Source organism: Suhomyces tanzawaensis (assembly GCF_001661415.1).
Source record: "Suhomyces tanzawaensis NRRL Y-17324 unplaced genomic scaffold CANTAscaffold_2, whole genome shotgun sequence".
NCBI classification, from domain to species: domain Eukaryota; kingdom Fungi; phylum Ascomycota; class Pichiomycetes; order Serinales; family Debaryomycetaceae; genus Suhomyces; species Suhomyces tanzawaensis.
Genome location: NW_017963637.1, coordinates 643,319 through 663,830, shown reverse-complemented (window position 1 = coordinate 663,830; position 20,512 = coordinate 643,319). Strand labels below are relative to the sequence as shown.

The window sequence follows — 20,512 nt, the reverse complement described above, 5'->3', positions numbered from 1 at the left end:
AGCTATTCCGTTCGTCTTAGGTAAGATGTGCAAAGAAGTGCAATGATAAAAGAACAGCTTAGCAGCATGGAAGAAGGTGGTTGCTTTTCAGAGTTCGTAGCATATGTTACATTGACTTACAATTGGTTTCGGGTAGCTCCAGTGGAAAATCAACTATAATATTAACTTTAATATTCTATGAATTTTTGAGTCACATATTGAAATGTATTATAAGTATATACTAATATATTTATCCTTCTCTGGGAAAAATGATCCAGATAATATCAAAGATTAGATCCAGTGAAGTGTTTAGATTTGAACAATATACTTTACCCTTTTCTCAAACGAAATGTGGAAACTTTGGTCAAAATATTCTTCATAACGAACAATGTCCATAAACGTTTGGACAGGAAAATTCAGTAACGTCTCATCAGAATAGAGCAGATTACAGTCAATAGACACCCAGAAGTATTTTCGTTTGATACTGGAAAATATCGCTTCGTTATGCAGTCACAATTCATCTTAATGTGACTTGAGAACACGCATTAGCACATTTTACTCCTATAGTTCAACGTTTAAATAATTATTAATTTATACTTATATTTAATAGATTTTGATACATACACCCTAGAAACCGGATAGGTGACGAGTCTGTGACTCAGAAGTGAAAAAATATACTCATAAATACCATGAAAAGAAGTGAAGAAGGAATGCATAAGTGAGGTATCGGCAGGCGGCCAGCACGCTGGACGGAGGAGCTCACTCCTCCAAGCCTGCTCTCTTGAACACATCCAGCCTTACTTGCTCCCACAATCTGGTTTTGTCGCTTTTTGGTAGCTTGATCTTTTTGGTGCTGATCGAGGCAGGATCGGCTGCGGATTCCTTCAAAAGCTGTTCCTTGATTTCCTTCTTGAGGGCGTCTGACTTCTGCTTGTACTCGTGGGCCGTGGTGGCTGCGGCAGCCAAGTTAATCAAGTAGTTTCGGATGGCGATTTCCTTGAACTTGAACTTCAAAAACGTTTGGTTGTCGATGGAGGTGATGGCGTTGTTCTTCTTGGTGGTGTCGTTGATCTGGAGGAGTCTCGATTGCTTGACCGAGATCTCAGCTACCGACTTCTTGAACGTGGCATCGAGGTTGTGCTCCTGGTAGAGGTTGGACGAGAAAAGCGTGTAGATGAGCTCCTTGTCGGTGATGTGAGGCTGGATCAACACGATGTGACACAACTGGGCAAGATCACCCACGAGCTGGGGCAACGCACTCTGCGAGTATTGGTAGTTGGGAGCAGACGTGATCATGGGCAACTGCACCAAGATGAGCTTGCATCTGGTGACGTTCAAGTTCCAGTCGATAAGCGACTCTGGAACGTTCTGGTACTGCAAGTCGGAGCCTAAGCAGATCTTGTAGAGCTCCTCGTCATCCAAGTCGTCGTAGTAGGCACCCAATTGCTGGTACTGCTGGTGTTGTTGCTGCTGTTTCTTCTGGAGAGCCTTGTCGAGGAAATAATTCTCGTGCAATACGATGTCGTTGACGAGCTGCTCCACCGTGGTCGATACAGGCACCGCATCTTCGGGAATGGTGGCTGTGGAGCTCGAGTAGACGGAGGGAGCAGACCGCACGGACCGTTTTCCCGAAAACGATGAGAAAATCGACGACGTCAGGCTTCTGTAGCCCAGAGGCGACTTGTTGAACTGCGAGGGTGCGGATCGCACCGACGTGGCTGACGAGCTGACCAGTCCTAGCGGAGGGAGCTGCTGGTAGATGGCATTTCTGGCGGAGTCTTTGAAATGGGAGGGCGCCTGGGGGCCGTTTGAGCGGGAAAAAGGGGTTCCAAACATGGCGAAGAGGGCGAGGAGGCAGCGAAGACTTGGTGGGACGAGTTTGGTGGGCTTTGGGAGCCTTTGGGGGACTGTTTTGGACGGACTCTGGATGTCTTCAGTGGGACAACTTTGGGGGACAAAAACACACTCAAATCACACGGGGAAAGCTCGGAACGTCGGGAGCTAGCAGAGGGACTCTGGGGAACCGTGGCCTGGGAACTGGACGGCGGCGTGGGGCTGGATCCGTGAGTAGGCCAGGAAGAATGGGTGGTGGAGGCACCAAATGCCCACAGGAGGAAATCCAATAGGAGAGGGTGAGGCCTCACGTGATCGGAAGTGGGTGCGACAAATTATCAACCGGAAGATGAGCCAGTGGATCATTTCCGGAAGATCCCCCTTGGGGTGGGTGGGGGCAGTACGGCTCACTGCTGCGGCACGGGTGCTGTTTCTGGCGTCCAGGCGCCAGCGGGAGAACTGCCAGTGCCGTGCCGGAGCCGGCACGACTCGGGAGATCCTCCGAAGCGGGGGTTACCGCTTGAGGACGGTTTTTCCTGGCCTCGTATGTGACTTTGTGGCACTGGGATGTTTTCCCGGCGACGTTGGGCGAGGCGGGGGAATATGACCGGGGAATTGGGGCGCGGGGGCCCGCGGGGTTGGAGGCGGAACCGTTGCCGGATTGGGCTCGGGAAAACTGGGATTGCGCCGTCGGAAAAATAGTTTTGCGGGTGTGGGGGTGTCACGTGGAAACAACTGGTATCGCCGATCCAACATCACGTGATCTGTCACGTGTGATATTTATTTCGTATCACGTTTTTACACCGGGTTCGAAACGTGACCAGTCACGTTCCGGAGCCCAACTTCCCACGTGACTCGTTACATGCCCTCTTCGAAAATTTCACCAATAACATCCCTGGCCACCAATGTCCTTGGAAGAAATCATCTCAGAGGACTTCGGCTTCAAAGTCTCGCCTGACTCGGCTGACGATGGCCGCCCCATCTTTGCATCCGGAGTCAATCTCGACGAATACAGCATCGACGACCTCCATCTCCTCGATATCGCCAACTCCTCTGGTTATGTCGTCATCTCCAATGGATCCTCCATCAAATTGGACAAGGTCGCCAAATTGGACTCCGAATTCACTCCAGAAACTCTCCACGAATTGCTGGTTCTGCCTGACTCCCATATCACCCAAGTGTACTTTAATAGTTTGGGAAACGAAGTGTACATCATCAACAACTCCAAGCTTCAATGGATGAAGCTCGAAGGCAGCCTCAGCACGCATCCCTCGACCACAGCATTGGAGATCAAAGCCATTGCACCTTCTCAGTCGAACAGCATAGCCTTGTTGACCACCAGTGATGAGTTGTATGTCCTCCAGGGATCGCAATTGACCCAAATATCCTCGGAAGTAGCACGCTTTGCGTGGTCTCACTCGGGAAAAATCCACTTCACGAAGCGTGGATCATTGCATATCCAGTCAGAGCACGGTGAAACCGTTCCTTTCGACGCGTCTGTCGAGGAAAGCGAGGATTTGAACAATTATAACTCGGTATTCATCAAAGAATTGGCTCCCGATGCCTGGCTTTCCGTTTACGAGTCAAATGACTCGGAATTGGACGACCATATCATCAAATCCTTCGTGATACACAAAAAAAATGGCCAGTATATCACCAGCCAAACCGATATTGCCGATCCTTTCGGAGGGGTTGCTCGTGCCATCTCCTATTACACTCCACGTTTGGACAACTGGATCGAGGACCAATCAGTACATTTTATAACTTCCTCCTTGGTGTCTGATTGGGGAGCATTTAGCATCAAGGGTGGCGAAATTGCGACCATATCTCCCGCTGAGGATACTTCCAGAGCCACTTTTCCGCTTGATGAAGAAACCTCTGATGATTTGACCTCCGTCGGTGCTGCCATTGACCTTACCAGGAGCGACACCATTGTGGATAATCCCTGTCCAGGAGTGGAAGAGTACAAAGGATTGCCCAAATTATACACCTTGTTGAACAACGGTAAGCTTATAAGTTGGTGGATAATAGACAAACAGGCGCTTCAGAACCAATCAGCAGACTTGGCTAGAGCGTTGAAATCATCTTCAGGAACTAATAGCCTCACCAACCTTCCAGGTTCGAGTTTTAATGCAGATAATTCGGCTCCGGACTCGAAAGACAATTTCAAAAAAGTAGGAGCCTTTGGGTCATTTGGTACAACCCCTTCTGAAAACCCATTCGGCTCGTCGACATCAGACAATCCATTTGGGTCGTCGACCTCTAATGTATTCAAACAGATCCCAAGTTCAGAAAAGAACGAACCAGCATCGAACAAAGAAATTCCTGCCCTGGCCCTAGCTTCCAGTGGACCCCAATTGTCGAACAATTTAACTTCTGGCCAGGGCTTTGGCCAGTCGTCATTTGGCCAGCCCAGCTTTGGACAAACCATGTTTGGGCAAAGCAACCTGAACAAGCCAAAAAATTCAGGTCCAATCATTACGTCCAATTTCGGCCAGTATGGTAACTCGTCAGACGTATCACAAGTGAAGAACCAAGGAAGTTCGCCCTTTGCTTCTGTTCAAAACACAGCCTCCCCATTTGGCTCTGTACAAAAGACCGATTCGCCGTTTGGTTCTGTGCAAAATACGGCTTCTCCAGTTGGTTCTGTTAAANACAAAGCTTCACCATTCGGTTCTGTTCAAGACAAAGCTTCACCATTTGGTTCCGCGCAAAAGACAGACTCGCCATTTGGTTCTGATAAAAACAAAGCTTCACCATTCGGTTCTGTTCAAGACAAAGCTTCACCATTTGGTTCCGCGCAAAAGACAGACTCGCCATTTGGTTCTCAAAATACGGCTTCTCCACTTGGTTCTGGCCAGAACACAGCCTCTCCATTTGCAAGCTTACTGAATCCAAGACCTAGTCTGAATGAATCAAAGCCATCACCACAAGCTGTGATACTGCCAAAGCCTGAAATAGAACTGGAAAAACCACCAGCTTTGTCTATGAGCAATTTGGGAATCTCAGTTCCTGCAAAAAAGCCTGAATCGGCTGCATCGAAAACTTCGAGTTCACCTTTTGGAGCCTTGCTGGACAACACAAAATCACCATTTGGCCAGTTGAAGCTTGAGCCTGGGGCCCCATTGGAAAAATTGAATGATAAGCCAGCATCTCCTTCCTTCGGCTTGAACATCAAACCAGCTGCCATAGTGAATCAGGCAAAGAACACATCGACACCATTGTTTGAAAAAAAACAGTCCTATTCGAATTTGCTGGCTGAAAAAGCTAAAGCACCTCTTTTGCAACAAACAGGGAAACCTAGTTTCAGTCTTGCGACTTCAAGTTCAAACACAGTGAACACTGTAACTGAGGAAGAGTCCGGCAATAAAGAGCAGGACGATGCTGAGTCCATCGTCAGCAATTTAGACGATTCAGAGGGTTCCGAGGAAGAATACTCAGAGGATACTAGTAAGTCTTATGTGGAGGTTGAGGGAGAAGACGAAAGTGGTCTGGAGGAAAGCTTTGTGGATTTGAAAGAATTGCCCCAGAAGAAAGCCAGCCAGAAGCGTCTTAGTGACGAAGAGATCGTGGAGAGACAAATCAAGGCCCTTGAATCCCATGGAATATTCAAGCAGAAGGACCTCAAGGTGTTTTCAGGGCTCACTGAGCAGGTAAAGACTGGAAACGCTATCAGGGATTCTATATTGAACATCATAAATGAGACAGATGGCCAGTTTGCAGTCGTCAAGAATAATTTGTCGGTGTTGAAGCACCAAATCGAGTTTCAGGCAGCGGAAGATGGCGTGCATTTGGATTCTCCAGAAACATTGAAGCATGCCCAGCATTGGAGGCTTGCACAGACACCAGATTTGGCGGAAATGACTAGAAAAATTGCTGTAGAGGCTGCCGAATACTTTCAACTGGTTGCCAACAATGATAAGGAAATTGCTGCGATTGTGGAAAGAATCAAAAAGGCCCAGTCGGACAGAATTGCCATCGACAAGTTGTTTGGACAGGTCCAAGCCCTCGCAAGCTTTGCCAGCAACAAGAACGTCCTTGAACGGTCGTTAGATCTTCCCAGCGAGAACTTGCAGGCCAGCTTGCGCAAGAAGTTGCAACGAGTCAGGGCTCTCGAGAGCGAGCTTCTCACCAAAATGGCTCCGTTGAAGACCAAATCGATGTTGCGGGAGGATGTGGTCAAGAACTTGGAGAAGGCAGTTTATGAGGTGAATCAACAAACCAAAGACCGGGTGGGTGAGGTCGAGCAGTTGCTTGTTCGCGTGGAAGGTTTGGACTTGGATTCCAGCACCAAGACAGTGGCCATTAGAGAGGCACTGACACGGAATACGACCGTGGCCTTGAGAAAATGGCACAAGGGCCGTAGCATGAGTGCTCGAGCAGGTGTTTTCGTTGCACAGGAGCTCCCATAACCCATCCAAAGTACGTTCCGACAAGACTGTGTTTAACCATTGACTTCAATGCAGGGAAAATCATCCCAAATTTTGCTATGAGTATGATTCAACAACTATTAATCCAATCTATTTTCCACGACTGTTCAACGACCAGGCTAAAATTATCGTCCAGAAAGGATCTATAATTAAATCGACGAAGATCCCATTTTGTCCTCTACGAGCGTCCATTGCAGGCCATTGAGTCTTCCTTCTAGACATTTGGTTGCGGCTGACTAGAACTGAATGGAGAGAATTAAGTCGTTGGGATAAATCCACTTCTACTCTGGAACACCCATACCTTCTGTTCCAGCGTTCAGTCGCTACTCACTCGCGACAAGGGAATACTACTCCATAAGGTACTTCTAGTAAATATATAAATATACCCGTTCTTCATGTACTTCTTCATAATTCCCCTCCATCGGAATACAAATCATAAATGTCAGTGCTTGGTATAGTATCACGTTCACGAGGATGTGACATCGATTCTTTGACGAGAAGGGTCGTTTTTGGAGTATTTCCAGGTGGGAGAGGGGCACCAAGATTTCCACAAATAGGCTTCGGATGATATTGCAAATAATATTACCAAGATGGCAAGTATCCCTTTTCTAATCCATCTTCTCAAAAACCCATACTTCACACGTACTACTTCATAGTCCCATTCTTCATAAACACCCATACTTCACACGTAATACATACATATAACCATCCTTCTAGCAATACACATACTTCACATGTAACACGCATATTTCACCATAAACCGTCACCACCATCACCACCACCTCTCGCCATACCACGCTGCTCTCCAGAAGCTTCCCTCCCTAGCTTCCCCCAGGCCTCCCTAGGCCTCCCCAGGCTCACACCAGATCGCCTCGCTCCATTGGCTGCCAACGCTATTTACGCGCTAGACGAGCAAAACGTAAACATCCACAACCTACCATGGCAGACTATATCGACACCAAAGTGGTGGTGCCAGGGACCAGAGGCCACGGGATCCTCCGGTACTACGGTGCCATCAGGGGCAAGAACGGAGTGTTTGCTGGAATAGAATTGATTGGGCCTACGGCTGCCACCAGAGGAAAGAACTCGGGAGACGTGGAGGGCATCCAGTACTTCAGAGTAGAAATCCCACTGACGGGACTCTTTCTCCCCATCGACAGGCTTGCTGCCGTCAACCCACACCTCGTGGGGCTTGCGCTGGCACCTCCATCCAGCAGGAACAGCATTTCCAGCATGCCCAGCATGGCCAGCTCCACGGCAAATCACAGTGTAGCCGCCAGCAACTACACCACCTCCACCAACGGCAGTTTTGGCACGTCGGGATCTGCCACCAGCAAGCGATCGTCCATCGGATCCAGGCTCTCTGCCAGCATGAAGGGCGTGTTGAGCCCCTCGGGGTTCGTCAACCAGTCCATGCCATTGCCCAAGCAAAGAGACAGGCGGAACGTGTCGGGAACCCGAGATCACAGTCAGAGAGATAGCCCCTTGGAGCTCATTGAGCTCAAAAACATCCATTCCAAGCTAGTCCTCGAAATGCAGGAGAAAACCGCTATCTTGAACGAGCTCAGGGCCACTGTGGACGAGATCCAGCCCTTGCTTCAGGACTATGAGGTCCAGCTAAGCGAAAAGGATAAGAAAATGACAAAGCAAAAGGCTGACTTCGAGAGAGCCAGAGAAGAATGGAGAGAAAGCATCGACTTGATGTCCATCGCCCACCAAGAAAACGAGGCCTACTACGAAAAACAGGTAGACTTAATTAATGAGAAATTGTTAGCTTTGGCTAAGGAATCCGAGGAAGCGGCGCAGTTGAAGCTTGCAGGTGATGAGGAAATAGCAAAGTTGATGCTTCAAATCGACGACTTGAAAATGGAAATCATCATGGCCGAAAAGAAGACCCTGGTTCAACTCGAAGGCAAGGATATAGAAATACGAATCTTGAGAGAAAAATTGGCATCCCAAGAGACAAATGTACCCATCGAGAACACCCAAGAAAAAGAACTATATGAAAATAAAGCCAAACAATTGGAAGGTGAGATGGACAGCTTGAAACTTGAAAACAAGAAGCATCAAGATCAAATCAAGCAGTTAGAAGCTCAACTTGCTCAAAAAGACAATAAATTGAAAACAATTGAGGCACAATTGGCCACACTCGAATCCAAATCAAATGCCAAGGACACCGAGTTGGCAGATATCGAAGCTAAGCTTGCTTACAAGGAGGCAGAATTAGACTCCATTATAGAAAAGAACTTGGTAGAACGGGTGCAAACCGTGAGCATCGAAGGGGAGGATTCGTTGCAAAAGAAAGTACAGCAGCTCGAGGAGCAAATCAAGCAGCAACGCGACTTGGAAGGCACTGTGGACGAGTTGAAACATGAGTTGAGTATAAGACCAACCTTCAACGAACTTGTGGATCTCCAGACATCGTTGGACGAGCTTGAAACTCTCCACAAGAAGGAATTGGATTCAACCGAGCAGGAGTTGAGACGGGTGATTGGCGAGAACAAAGACCTCCAAAAGAAACTTGAGCAGGTGCTCACGGAACAAGTGGAGAATGCCAAGAAGGAGATAAGCGATAGAGAGTTGGAAAAGAGCTTGGGAGACGAGGAGGAGTCTCTGGCCCTTCCAATCTACAGCCCAGGTAAGGTTGACCCCAGTGCCGGCAAAAACGACTGGTGTGGTCTCTGTGAAAGAGACGGCCATAGCAGTATCAACTGCCCTTATGAAAACGACATCTTCTAGGATGGTTGCTGCACGCGATTTTGCAACCCAACATTGGCACGTGAGCTGACCTGCCTGTGATATTTCTCGAAGTGCATCTGATAATGCCTGTAATTGAACTACTTAATATATACCCACCAGAGTACTCCGGACCCACCGGCTCTGCAATTAAGCCTACTATGCCTCACGAAATAATCCTCGAAAACGGTCCACTAGCGTTCACCACTCTCAGTAACCACTCGGCTGCTGACGTATTCACCACCACCAGCCGGAAATGGAACCGAGTGGTGCTTCTACTTCACGGATTTCCCGACGACCACACCACCTTCCAGCCCATTTGGCAGAAGCTCCTTGATGCATTCGATGGCTCCAAAGTGTTGCTTTTGGCTCCAAAAATGAGAGGCTACGAGCGGTCCAGCCAGCCCTCTCCACCTGCTTACTCGCTCAAAGACATTGCGGGGGACGTTAGGTCATGGATCATTAGTCTCAATGCGTCCAGCGTCCCCGTACACATCATTGGCCACGATTGGGGAGCCGTGGTGTCCTATGAGACTGCCACGTTATATCCCGATCTCGTGTCATCCATGGCATGTCTTGCCATTCCATTCGTCAGAGGCATCAAGCCCTGGACACTTGTGGGTGCTGCACCCAGCCAGCTTTGGTTGTCGTCTTACATGGTCAGAATGCAATTACCCTTGTTCTATTTGTCCAGGCTCCAGGAGACAGGAGATGACAGCTATTTGGACTACTTGTGGAAAACTTGGTCCCCCACCTGGAAATACTCTAAGAACGACATTGCCCGCCTAAAGGCTGCTTTTGCAGACGAAAAAGTCGTACATTCTACCACCGCCTACTACCGTGGAATCGCGGATCCCAGAAACGTAAAGCAGTTGCGCTTTGACATCAACTTTCAAAAGGTGCCCACCCTTGTATTGGGGGGACAGGTGGACGGATGTATGTCCCGGGGCTTATTTGATGTTTCCAGACAACACTTTGCACACATTCCGAACCTTCGCATAGAAGTGGTGCCTGGAGTGGGGCATTTCATGCACAGAGAAGACCCCGAAGCAATTAGTGGTTTGTTGATCGAGTGGTTCCAGAAGCACCAAACTCCAAACTGAGATACTAATAGGAAGCTACCAGGATACGAAGGCCATGCCAGTATCTCCGTCTTAACAGCGCACGGAGTACTGGGCCCGTGGACTTTGAATGCCGACGATCATTCGATCGTCGATGTAATTAGGCAAACGGTTATGAATTATGCTACATATATGAAAAGCAACTGACTATACTCACGCTGACGATCCACCTACATGTAAAGCGTGTTGATCATCAAGATTTTTTAGTAGGGCCGTAGCCAATTTCATAGTCTGCCGACAGGTACATCTCGGGAATTAGCACTATTTCGTATTTTTTGGCCAAAAAATCCAAAAGCCGAGATGAATTCGATTTTATTAGATGCCTATATTTTTCCACCGTGCTTACTTAATATTATTCTGCGTCAATAGACAAGCATTATTTTTAGTACCACATTTACATAATACATGAAATCCATCCGAATTATCTGCAAAAATCTGTGCGTTTACTGTTGATTCTATTAAAAACTATTTTAACTAGCTAGTTACGGGTCGGGTGCCGTACTTTTGCTGCCGATTCCGAAACCTGTCGTGTTCGCTTTTTGCTCTATTCCTCATCGTCTTCCTCATCGCCCTCAAACTTCAAAACTTCACCTTCCTCTTCCTCTTCCTCGTCTTCATCGTTCTCACCATTGACGTAGATCAAGTCCTTCTCCTGGTCCTCGCGATCCAATTGAATCTGGGTCTCGTTTTCGATCTCGCTATCTTCGTCCATGTCTTGGACCCCATCAGCTATGTTCTTTCTCAATTGAGCTTGAGACTTAAGCAATTGTAATCTTCCTTGCAATGCCAACAAATGTGGCATCAACTTCATGCCATTAGTCAATCCTGTGTGAAGAGACTTCAAGTTTTCGTGCTGTTCGGGCTCTCTGCCAATAGCACCACCGTGGATTAAAAGAATCCACTTCAACCATACAGACAACGATGACTTCCTAGATGGACAGAGACCAATTTCCTTGCTGATCACTGCAAACAAATAGTTAAGCAACACGTTGGAGTTGTGTTCGCTAGACAACGATTTTATCGTTTCCTTGATATCTCCTTCGTTGTTGTTAGTCGAACACAACTGAATGATCTTCTGTTCGTCCTTGGCACCAATTAATTCCACCAATGCATCGTAGAGCTCGCCTGACTCCAAATTGTTGATCTGTACCTCTTCTGGAATGCTTAAAATACCTTCTTCCTTGGCATCTCTCACAGAGGGAACCAGATAGTCAACAGGGACCTGGATCTCTCCAATGGACTTGAATTTCCAATCAATGATGGTGAACTTGGGCTCGTTTGCGTTAAACCATATACCCACGAGCTCGGAGCTGACGGTGTAGACGACATTTGTGAATAAAATACTGTTTTCGTGGAATGTGGTGATAATGAGACTGGATGGGGTTTCGTCGGTTTGAGTGGAGTCGGCATCAATGTTGAATACCTGAATACCCTCAGTAGTCAATGCCATAACAACTTCCTGTTGGCCCTCGGAAATGACTTGTAAGTTGAGGATGGTAGATGAGGTGGAACAGCTGAATGAACTGACCTCTTCGGTATTTTTGAGGTCGTAGGAAATAATTTGGGTGCCCTTGGATACATAGATCTTTTCACTGTTCAAAGTGGACTGTCTTATGAATTTGACTGGCGAGTCGTTGTGCTTTGGGAGGGTCAAGATTTTGTTCTTCTTGGTTTTAGAAATGTCGACTAAGTGGAGTTCTGAAGTCCCGAATAGCACAGGGACTGTGTTCTTGTTTGCACCAGTTCCGTTGAATTTAATTGCCTGTGCAGAGGAGATGGTTTGCTTGCCATCGGAAAATGTGGAGACCTTGTTGATACGGTTCTGCTCGGTAGAAATGGAATAAACCACCCCTTCGGACGAGTACGCCCAGATGGAGCCCTGGTGGCTTATCAAGCCTGCCAACTTGGTGGTGTTGGAAATTCTGTGGGTGGGCTTGTCGGTGTGTGGAGTGAATATTAAGATGTCACCTTGCACCAATAACACTGCCAAGGTGGTGGTGGGTGCGATGGTGGATGCTACTTCTTCGCCTGACTGTTTCCTCTTGGATCTCTTTTTAGGGGTTTCTTCTGGCGATGCTTCGATATGGACCCATACCGAGTCAATGATGCTTTCTTCGGCCTGGAGCTCGATTCTGGTGATGGAGGAGTCTCCCGTGAGACCGGACTTGCCGTTCACGGCATAGATCTGAACCTCGTTTCTTCCATTCTTGGAGATGATGTTGGAGATGTACGAACCACTGGGGTCTATGGTGGTTTTGGGTGATCCAGACATCTTGGTGGTGTAGTGAAGAGATGAGGTTTGATTTTTGAAAATTTCGCACCATCCGATGGGCACGACCAAAGCGTGGAGGTGAGCCAAAATGGCGATGGATCGAAGATTTGGGAGCCGCGATGAGGCTGCAGTGGTGATGCCGATGAGAGGATGGTTGGAGATGGGCAGTGAAGGTCTAGAGCGGGCGTAAAGAGAAGTCTGCAAACCATCCAATTTTTCACCAAAAAATTAATTTCGAATCATCGCGGACCGAACCGATTCCGGTCCAGTTACAGTTGTAGCTACAGTTGCAAGCTCTGGAGGAGTTGTACTCGTAAGTAGCCATTAGCCGAAATGGCAATAGCAGAGGTAGTTCTAGAATGATCTTGCCAAGTCATTTCGCGTAGTTTAACTCAGTAAATTTGCGAGGGGTAAAGCTTAAATTGCGAAAGTGATGGCTATTGGTCAAATGTTTCAAGTCAACATTTATTAATTACATGCCATGCAAGCATTCCAAACCATCGGACGTCAAAATAGGATTTTAGGGTATTTTATAGCAGTTTTGCAGTTGTTAAAATAGTTAAAATCGAGAAGGTCAGTTACTACAAATAAATGTCATTCCCATTTTAAGCAATCAAGTCGGTTCGATTTGCCTTCCTCTGGACGGAACCCCATTTGGCGCTAACGAAGTTGGAAACCACATACATCCGCTCAAATAGTCAAAATTTTAACGATTTTAGTGTGGAAGAGCCCACATTGGAAGTAAAATAATGCTATTTACATTGTAACAGCAACTAGCTTCAGCCCTGCAATCTGACTAACATTTAAAATAATTTAACTTTCCAAGAATTATGGATGATTAATAGAACTATGTGGCTCATTTCCTTTCTTGAAGCTCAATCATTTGTTGTACTTGTAATTTACAAAGGTCCTTCAAATCCACAATATCGGCTCTCAATTCCTCTACTTGTTCTGATTTTTCTCCAATCAATTCTAGCATTGTTTGCTCATTTACGTCCTTCTTGGTCAACTCTTCTTGTAATTCTTCGATCCGGGCTTTCAAATCGTCAACATCACTGGAAAGCTTAAGCTTACTCAATAATTCTCTCTCAGTAGACTCTTTGTCAAGAACTAATTGAGCATTCTCGTCCTTCAAGGTATTCAATTCAATTTCGAGTCTTCTAATATTGGAACTCATCTTGTTAATTAATTGAATTTTGCTGTTATTCATACCTGTGGGTATAGTACCGACTACGCTTCCGTGATTGAAAGAACTGCTGTGGTTTCTGAAGCTGTAGGCATCATTATTATCGTAGCTTTCGTCTCCATCATTGAATGATGTCAGCGAATCGTTGTGGTTCATGAATAAGTTGGATGAGTTTACGTTAGGAGTCAATGATGATTCACCAAGTCTGATCTCGTTCCAGTTATTTCCATGGTACGACAATGGAGTTTCAGGAATACTGGTAGAGGACAATTCTCTTAATGGGAATTTCGGTGGGTCAATATTTATGTGCAACCCGGACTCCCCGATTCTTTTTAATGATATAGGATCTTCGGGATTGTTATTCGAACCCGGCTCGTCTTGAGATTTCAATTTATCAAGACTTTGTTGTAGGCCGGTAATCTTAGCATTGAGATTACTCCTTTCTGTAGCATATATCTGCTTCAATTTTTCAGACTTATCTTGTAACTCTGCTAGATCTGAAACCTTGAGGTTAATGGATAGTTTCAATTCTTCATTTTCGTCCCTTAAGGCTTCAAACTTTTGGCTCAACGACTCCAAATCTTCAGCTTTGGATGCCAAACTTTCGCTCAATTCCTTCATATCTTGGTTGACCTTAGTTTTTGATTTTTTCATGAGGTCTATTGATGCAGTTAAATTGTCTATTTTATTCAAAAGATTGGATTCGATTAGGTTCCAGTTCTCTTGAGATGACAAATATTGTTGTTGGAGGGTTTGATGATTATTCGACAATTTTCTAAATTCTTGATAATCAATAGTTTGATTTCCAGACCCAGGATCCTCAGGCTGACTAGATCTTCTTATGGTTGAATCATTGGAGTTATTAGAGTACTCGATCTCTAATCTCAATGCTTCAATCTTGCTTTCTAATCTGGTCACTTCATCCAAATTCTCCTGCTTCAATGAAGTAATCTCTTGCTTGAGTTCGCTATTGAGTTGATTCTTTGAGTCTATCTCGAGATTTAATTGTCTTTTACTCATCTCTGACTGTATTTGATGCTCATTTAAGTCTTTAGAAAGTTTTTTCTTTGCAGAAACTTCTTCGTTAAAAAGTTTGAGCTGCTCCTTGTACTTGTTCTCCCATTTTGCATTCAACTCTGACTCAAGCTCATTTCTAGTGTCCGTCAACTGTTGCTTGGTTTCTGAGAAGCTCTCTAGCAATTGAGTCAAAGAAGTCAAATTGTTTGCTTTCAATGTAGCCTCTAATTCACTCAATTGTAAAGATAACTCTTCGTTCTTGTCAGAGTAATCTTTTAAGCTAGACTCCAAGTTACTATTCAAGGTTTTCAACTTTTTGATACTATCGTTTAATTTTAATTCCTTGACCGATAAGTTTTTTCCTTCATCCATGAGCTGCTCAATTGTTTTATCTTTAGACTTTATCTTCTTCGTAAGCTCCTCCTTCTCCTTTATCCATCCACTCGATTGAGGTTGAGTGGGGGTCGAAGGTGGTTTTGAACGAAGTAGGCTGATTTGCTCGTGTAAATTATTATTCTCGGACTGCAACTGCTGAAATTGAAGTTTTAAGCTTTCCAACTCCTGTTCTGGAGTGATTGCTTCAGCTGTGGAATGGGCAATTGTTTCCTGGTCCTGACTTATGACTGGTGAAAGAACCAATGGTGTATGTTCAGGAGTAGGAGATGAAGGTAAAGAAGGCTCCTGTGGTGGTGGTGTTAATGAGGACGTGGGTTTCTGTTTCTTGGCCTTTCCCTTAGCTGCCATTGCCAATCTTTCTTGCAATGTCAATCTTTTTTTGGGCTTTTCCTTCAACAGTGCCGACGATTCAGGCTCCTTTTCGTGCTCGCCATTTGGTTGCGGGGGCTCTGGGGTTTCTTTTGCCTCTTCAGATCCGTCTTCTGGATGACTTTTCTCACTGCCGTTGGCATCAGAAGTCTTCGCTTCTGTCGACGGTTCGACCTCTGTAGATAGAGTTTCACCACCATCGTTTGATGCTAAGTCTTTTTCTTGCTTGTCATCTCCTTCAGGCTCAGTAATGTGCTGGATCGTCGTTGGTTCCGGCGAGCCTTCGTTTGACTCCACGCCTGATTTAGCGTCTGATGCAATTACGGTTGGCACGCTTTCTTCATGCTGTTCATCCTTCTTCTTATCATTATTCTTACTCTTATTGCTTTTCTTCTTAGCCATTGTTTCTCGAGACTCCGCTCAAAGGTGTCACTATGATAGGGATTGGTACCTGATTCGTTGTGTATTGGCGAGGTTCTGCGCCTCACCTATGCAGGACTTCAGTGGTTGCCGAGCATAACTGGGGGAAGTAAGAAAGAGCGTTAAAGAGAAGATGCAAATGGGATGTACGAAGCCATGGTGGCATTGCAGTTTCACTTGTGGGATGAAATATCGATTTGGATTCTAACTTGGAGCAGAGGCTCAATTGCTGGAGTGAAAAATGTGTTCAATTTCAACGGATGCAAAAAGATAAATATTAAGCGCTCAATAGTGATAAGGTTGTCATCGAAGCATTGGAGCGAATGGCTTACATTGAAATTTGGGGTGTTATTTGAGCCGTTAACTTCCATCCATGAGAAAAATGTCACTATCGAGAAGAGAGAAACCATAAATTGAAAATCTCAATTGGTTTTCGCATATTATTGTCCAACCCACTGAGATTTTACTTATTCAACAATTTTGGGTTGGGTCTTACTTGAATAAGCTGTCTCGCAACTATATGACGCAACTATACAATTTTAATGCCATGAGTTCTAAGTCTGCTGTGTTATAAGTCTATTTGTGTAATATAACCTTTACCTTGAGTTTTTTATTGTTTTGTTGATTTCGTGTCTGAAAATTTCTGCAGAACTGCCAAAAGATTCGTTCTCGTCTACAACGAAACATTATGCCAGCTTGTTGAGCTGGCCACACATTCGAGAAATCCTTACTTCATGGTCTATCTTTTCCAATCTTTCAATAGAACAACCTTTCAGTAACATTCAAATTTCTGAGTTATTTTTTGCCTTGTTTTTGCAATTTTTTTTAATTTTACGGTGTGTTGGTGTTTTCATCTACATGACCTTGACAAGGCTTTGCTTAAATTCCCATAACGAGAATCAAATTTATCAAATCTATAGAAAGTCTAATTTCACCTGAAAGGAAGATCTTGGACATATAATACAAGGATAAAATACAGAAAATTCATGAGACGTAACAGCGTAGAAACCACTGATGGATCCACCAAGCTACTTCCCAGCCAGATTGCTACCCTCAGAATCCTCTTTTTGTCTGTCTTGAGGAGCAGCAGGAGGAAGCTGGCTTGTAGAGAGCGGAGGAGGTTGGCTAGCGGAAGAACCTGGTGCTAATGGATATGGCACTGGGTTGTGGGGATAAAGTGGATACACAGGCTGTTGTGCTGGCCACCCCACACCAGCTCCTTGTTGGCCATGAGATGGCGGTACCGGATGTTGCTGGTACCCTGGTGGATAATAATAGTAACCCATTCCAGAAACTTGTGGTGGAGGTGGAGGATGATGAGGCAAGCCAGGCCCTGAATGCACATGGGGTGCGATGAGATGCAGTTGTGGTGGTATGTGACCTGGTTGGCCTGCAACTGTAGGTGGTTGCGAAACACCTTGAGGTCTATAGCTATACCAGTAATTTCCAGGATACTCTGAACTAATCATAGGTGGAGCCTGAGGAGAGTATGGGGTGTGTTCCCCATATAAGGAGCCTTGAGCTATTGCGTTCTCCTGCTCTCCGTTAGGAAACTGGTTATGTTGGAAATCAGCTTTTGATTTTCGATGTCCATGCTTCTTGGTGACGATGTGAGTGTTGAGATGGTTTAACGAACCGTAGCTCTTTGAGCATCCCGGGTAAGAACAGCTATATCTTCTGATGATCTGGTTGTATCTTCTTCTGAATCGTCTACCTCTTTTACTCTCATGCAAAAGGTCAATATCTTGACCTTGATGGGTTTGATGCTGCAATTGTTGGAAATCGAGATGATGCAATTGTGCCCCTGTTCCAAGCATTGGTTGACCAGCAGCCATTCCTGGTTGTGCTTGAACTGGTGCACTGTAGAGATGCGCTCCAGCGACGTTTGAATATCCAAATGGAGCATTGCTTGGGAAAGGGGCATTTTGGGTGGTTAATTCACCTGCTTTACGAGGTCCCACCTGGAGTGCTTGTGGATGATTGGCCTCTGGGGCAGGTAAAGGATATGCTTTGCTCTGAGGATCCTCCGCGCCCTGATTACTTCCCACTGAAGAACGTTGATCCGTGGGGTTAGATTGTGAACTTAGTCTGGATTTACTTGTACCAGGAGCCTTGGAATTGAGCAATTTTGGTGATATGGGGCTAATAATAGTCGATGTAGTATCCGAACCTTTGTGCAGTGAGCCTCCATTGCTAGACGTCCAGTTGGAAATGGGGCTTTGGAGACTGTTAGCTCCTTCGGATTGTTGGGTACTTGCGCCTCCCTTGACATTAAGAATCAGGTTGATCGACAAGTTCTTGTAATCCTTTGGAGAATTAGGCCGTGATTCGTTACGCTCACCATTCGTTTCCTTGTCGGAGTTCGGTGGCGATGGAGATCGGTCCTCTGATTTGGGTGAGTTGTTCGTTATTATCTCTGTGGAGTCAGCCTTGATTTTCTTCGTTGTTTCATCGACGTGATCAGGTTCCTCGAGTGAGTGTTTTCGAACTTGGCTATTCGGAGATTCGTCCTCTTGCTTGGGTTCCTCAAACATTTCAGATGGATGTATAGTTGAACAAGAGCTCTAGGATGTACAAAAATGTGGGAAACCAAATGATAGGATGCTGGTATGATTTGAATCGGACGTGTCCTCAGATTCAGGGAAATTGTGAGGTGGTGGTGAAAGAACAAGGTTATGAACTGATTTTATGGGGTAATCCAAATCACTTGAAATTTTGAAGCCGAATTGGAGATTATGGAAATAAATACTGTAAACAACGGACCCTAATGCGAGAAATATGGATGTCCTATTCAGATATTAGGATTGAAATGAATGTCGATATGTATAGTTACTCAATTGAATGGGATAGTTCATATATGAAATCACAATCCACTTTGCGTTATCTGGACAAATTGATTACTTATTTTTGAGCAACATGCACGAGAACAATCTTGGTCAATTGCTTGATCCAGCGGAAGGCTAGTTATAAATCAAGTCCTCTTTACACTCGTTAGAAGAGGACTTATAATTATATTTTTTTCCACTGTGAATCTCACTAAATATAGTTGATCTTTTTTCTTCAATTCAAACCCTAATCAGTCAGGGTATCGAAGGACGAAGCTGTAGAATGGATTGATAGTCCAAAGGTTGAAGACTTTAGATTTTGAAGAATCGAATAGGTTATATAATTTTTTCTCAGCTGGCTGCTCTAATACGAATATAATCAAAATAGTTGTAGATAGGCCTATTTTATTGAGAGAATATGTTTCTTTTTTTATTACACAAAGCATTCCAATTCATAGATAAAATACTCCAGGTTGAAAAATATTACTTAAATAACCTTAATGCAAGGTAAAGTTGAAACATTGTTAAAAAGAATTGTTTGCATGGTACATAAAAAATAATTACAGTGGACGCTGCGACTCGAATCAGGTAGCTACAAACAAGATGTTAGTGAAGTTTTTCTGTGAACAAACGATTATTGATTGAAAAATACAATGCCTGCACCACCTATTAGAACGAACATTTCATGTTTAATAAAAGAGACACCATGTAATGATGATCAATCTGCGTGTGAACTCATGATGCTTCGCTGCTATCATCGTTTTTCTATGGGTGCCCAAAATTAAGATTGGCGCCTAACATGTAAAACCAGGGAATTTGCAAATTTTGGGTTCCGCTAACTACTACTTTTGAGGTTTCGCGTGTCAAACCAGCAAGATGAAATTCCGTCTAATTACTTGGGGTTAACGCAGTTTGGCATTAATTCGGCTTGTTGCCGCGTGCTGAAGACTGACTAGGATTTAAGCACCATGCAGGGTGCGGAAAGATGCTGTATGGTGTTTGAGCGTCTTATTCGCAAACATAGCTAAAAAATAATTCTAGCACCTGACGCCTTTAAAGGAAGCTTGATTCCAAAAGAAAAAAAAAAATCAGTTCCACTTGCTAAACTTACTACCACTGGACTAAAACAGCGGATACTTCGAAGGCTGTGTACTTTCATTAGGCTTTGACATCGAGGAATTTCTGTCCAGGCATAGCTCTCAAGGTAGGCTTTAGTTTCGCCCTTCATTGTTCGTCTCTTACCTTCTGGAATGCGGTTGGTCGCACAACCTGCACTCATTTTTGCCTATGATATGATCCGATTGGTACATTAAGTGTTGTCCAGAAACACCTAGATGCAATGCACCATGAGCAGGATACATACCGCTTACTTTTGGACAACTAAATACTCTAACTATACTATAACTAGCACTAGTTGTCAGATGTCGTAGCCCCAGCATCTTGTCAGCCGCTCTCCTACAATCTGCTATTCCGTAGATAATTCAAGCCAACGAAGTCGTAATCGAGCGTGACTCAAGCTGCAATCTTTAGGTTTAGCCGATTCCTGTAATATTTATGTACCGCTTAAGTGAATTTCGAGAAAAAAAAATTGGTCAATAATAGAAAAGGAGATACCTCGAGGTCCTGTAAGAGTGCGATAATAAAGCAAAATTGGTTAAGAGGACTCAAACAGAGTGTTCTTGATAATTATTTAATCCTAAGTCATAATTATGAACGGAATGAAATGACTAAAATTTTGTAAGCTTAGGGGGCTTACTTTTAAGCGTACACGGATAGCAACCTTGGCGGGCGATACTCAAAGTATGAAGTGTTGAACAGATACACCAGAAGGAGTTCTAGCATGCTAGTACATATGTGTCACCTCCTACTCACTAGTGCTGCAGAGACTTGCGGAACTACGAGAAGAAGACTTAAGCGTGCATACTGTA

At 44.9% G+C, this 20,512-nt stretch overlaps 7 protein-coding genes across 7 annotated transcripts; 4 read left to right on the top strand and 3 right to left on the bottom strand.

Annotated features, from left to right (window-relative positions):
• Positions 1–700: 700 nt before the first annotated feature.
• On the bottom strand, positions 701–2,300 carry STD1 (Std1p). Its single transcript, XM_020207337.1, has one exon. It carries the CDS (start codon positions 1,813–1,815, stop codon positions 739–741), a length of 1,077 nt encoding a protein of 358 aa, XP_020065848.1. The 5' UTR covers positions 1,816–2,300; the 3' UTR covers positions 701–738.
• Positions 1,948–2,568, top strand: CANTADRAFT_170124 (uncharacterized protein). Its single transcript, XM_020206355.1, has one exon. The coding sequence runs from the start codon at positions 2,081–2,083 to the stop codon at positions 2,417–2,419; it is 339 nt and encodes a 112-aa protein (XP_020065847.1). The 5' UTR covers positions 1,948–2,080; the 3' UTR covers positions 2,420–2,568.
• NUP159 (FG-nucleoporin) lies at positions 2,569–6,703 on the top strand. Its single transcript, XM_020206354.1, has one exon. It carries the CDS (start codon positions 2,718–2,720, stop codon positions 6,222–6,224), a length of 3,507 nt encoding a protein of 1,168 aa, XP_020065846.1. The 5' UTR covers positions 2,569–2,717; the 3' UTR covers positions 6,225–6,703.
• Positions 6,704–7,181: 478 nt separating this feature from the next.
• Positions 7,182–8,981, top strand: CANTADRAFT_47147 (uncharacterized protein; the record flags this gene model as incomplete). The annotated part of the gene is made up of 3 exons (XM_020209432.1): positions 7,182–7,511; positions 7,785–8,141; positions 8,574–8,981. 3 exons carry the CDS (start codon positions 7,182–7,184, stop codon positions 8,979–8,981), a joined length of 1,095 nt encoding a protein of 364 aa, XP_020065845.1.
• A 158-nt stretch (positions 8,982–9,139) lies between these two features.
• On the top strand, positions 9,140–10,520 carry CANTADRAFT_339058 (uncharacterized protein; the record flags this gene model as incomplete). Its single annotated transcript, XM_020208543.1, has 1 exon — positions 9,140–10,520. One exon carries the CDS (start codon positions 9,140–9,142, stop codon positions 10,079–10,081), a length of 942 nt encoding a protein of 313 aa, XP_020065844.1. The 3' UTR covers positions 10,082–10,520.
• Positions 10,521–10,643: 123 nt separating this feature from the next.
• UTP9 (Utp9p) lies at positions 10,644–12,371 on the bottom strand (the record flags this gene model as incomplete). The annotated part of the gene is made up of 1 exon (XM_020206543.1): positions 10,644–12,371. One exon carries the CDS (start codon positions 12,369–12,371, stop codon positions 10,644–10,646), a length of 1,728 nt encoding a protein of 575 aa, XP_020065843.1.
• Positions 12,372–16,582: 4,211 nt separating this feature from the next.
• WOR4 (Wor4p) lies at positions 16,583–18,564 on the bottom strand. The gene has a single exon (XM_020206353.1). The coding sequence runs from the start codon at positions 18,291–18,293 to the stop codon at positions 16,788–16,790; it is 1,506 nt and encodes a 501-aa protein (XP_020065842.1). The 5' UTR covers positions 18,294–18,564; the 3' UTR covers positions 16,583–16,787.
• Positions 18,565–20,512: the final 1,948 nt, after the last annotated feature.

What these genes read in the sequence shown, in the direction of transcription:
- STD1 (XM_020207337.1), bottom strand. Translation starts at nt 1,815, where the DNA reads ATGTTTGGAACCCCTTTTTCCCGCTCAAACGGCCCCCAGGCGCCCTCC.
- WOR4 (XM_020206353.1), bottom strand. Translation starts at nt 18,293, where the DNA reads ATGTTTGAGGAACCCAAGCAAGAGGACGAATCTCCGAATAGCCAAGTT.
- CANTADRAFT_170124 (XM_020206355.1), top strand. Translation starts at nt 2,081, where the DNA reads ATGCCCACAGGAGGAAATCCAATAGGAGAGGGTGAGGCCTCACGTGAT.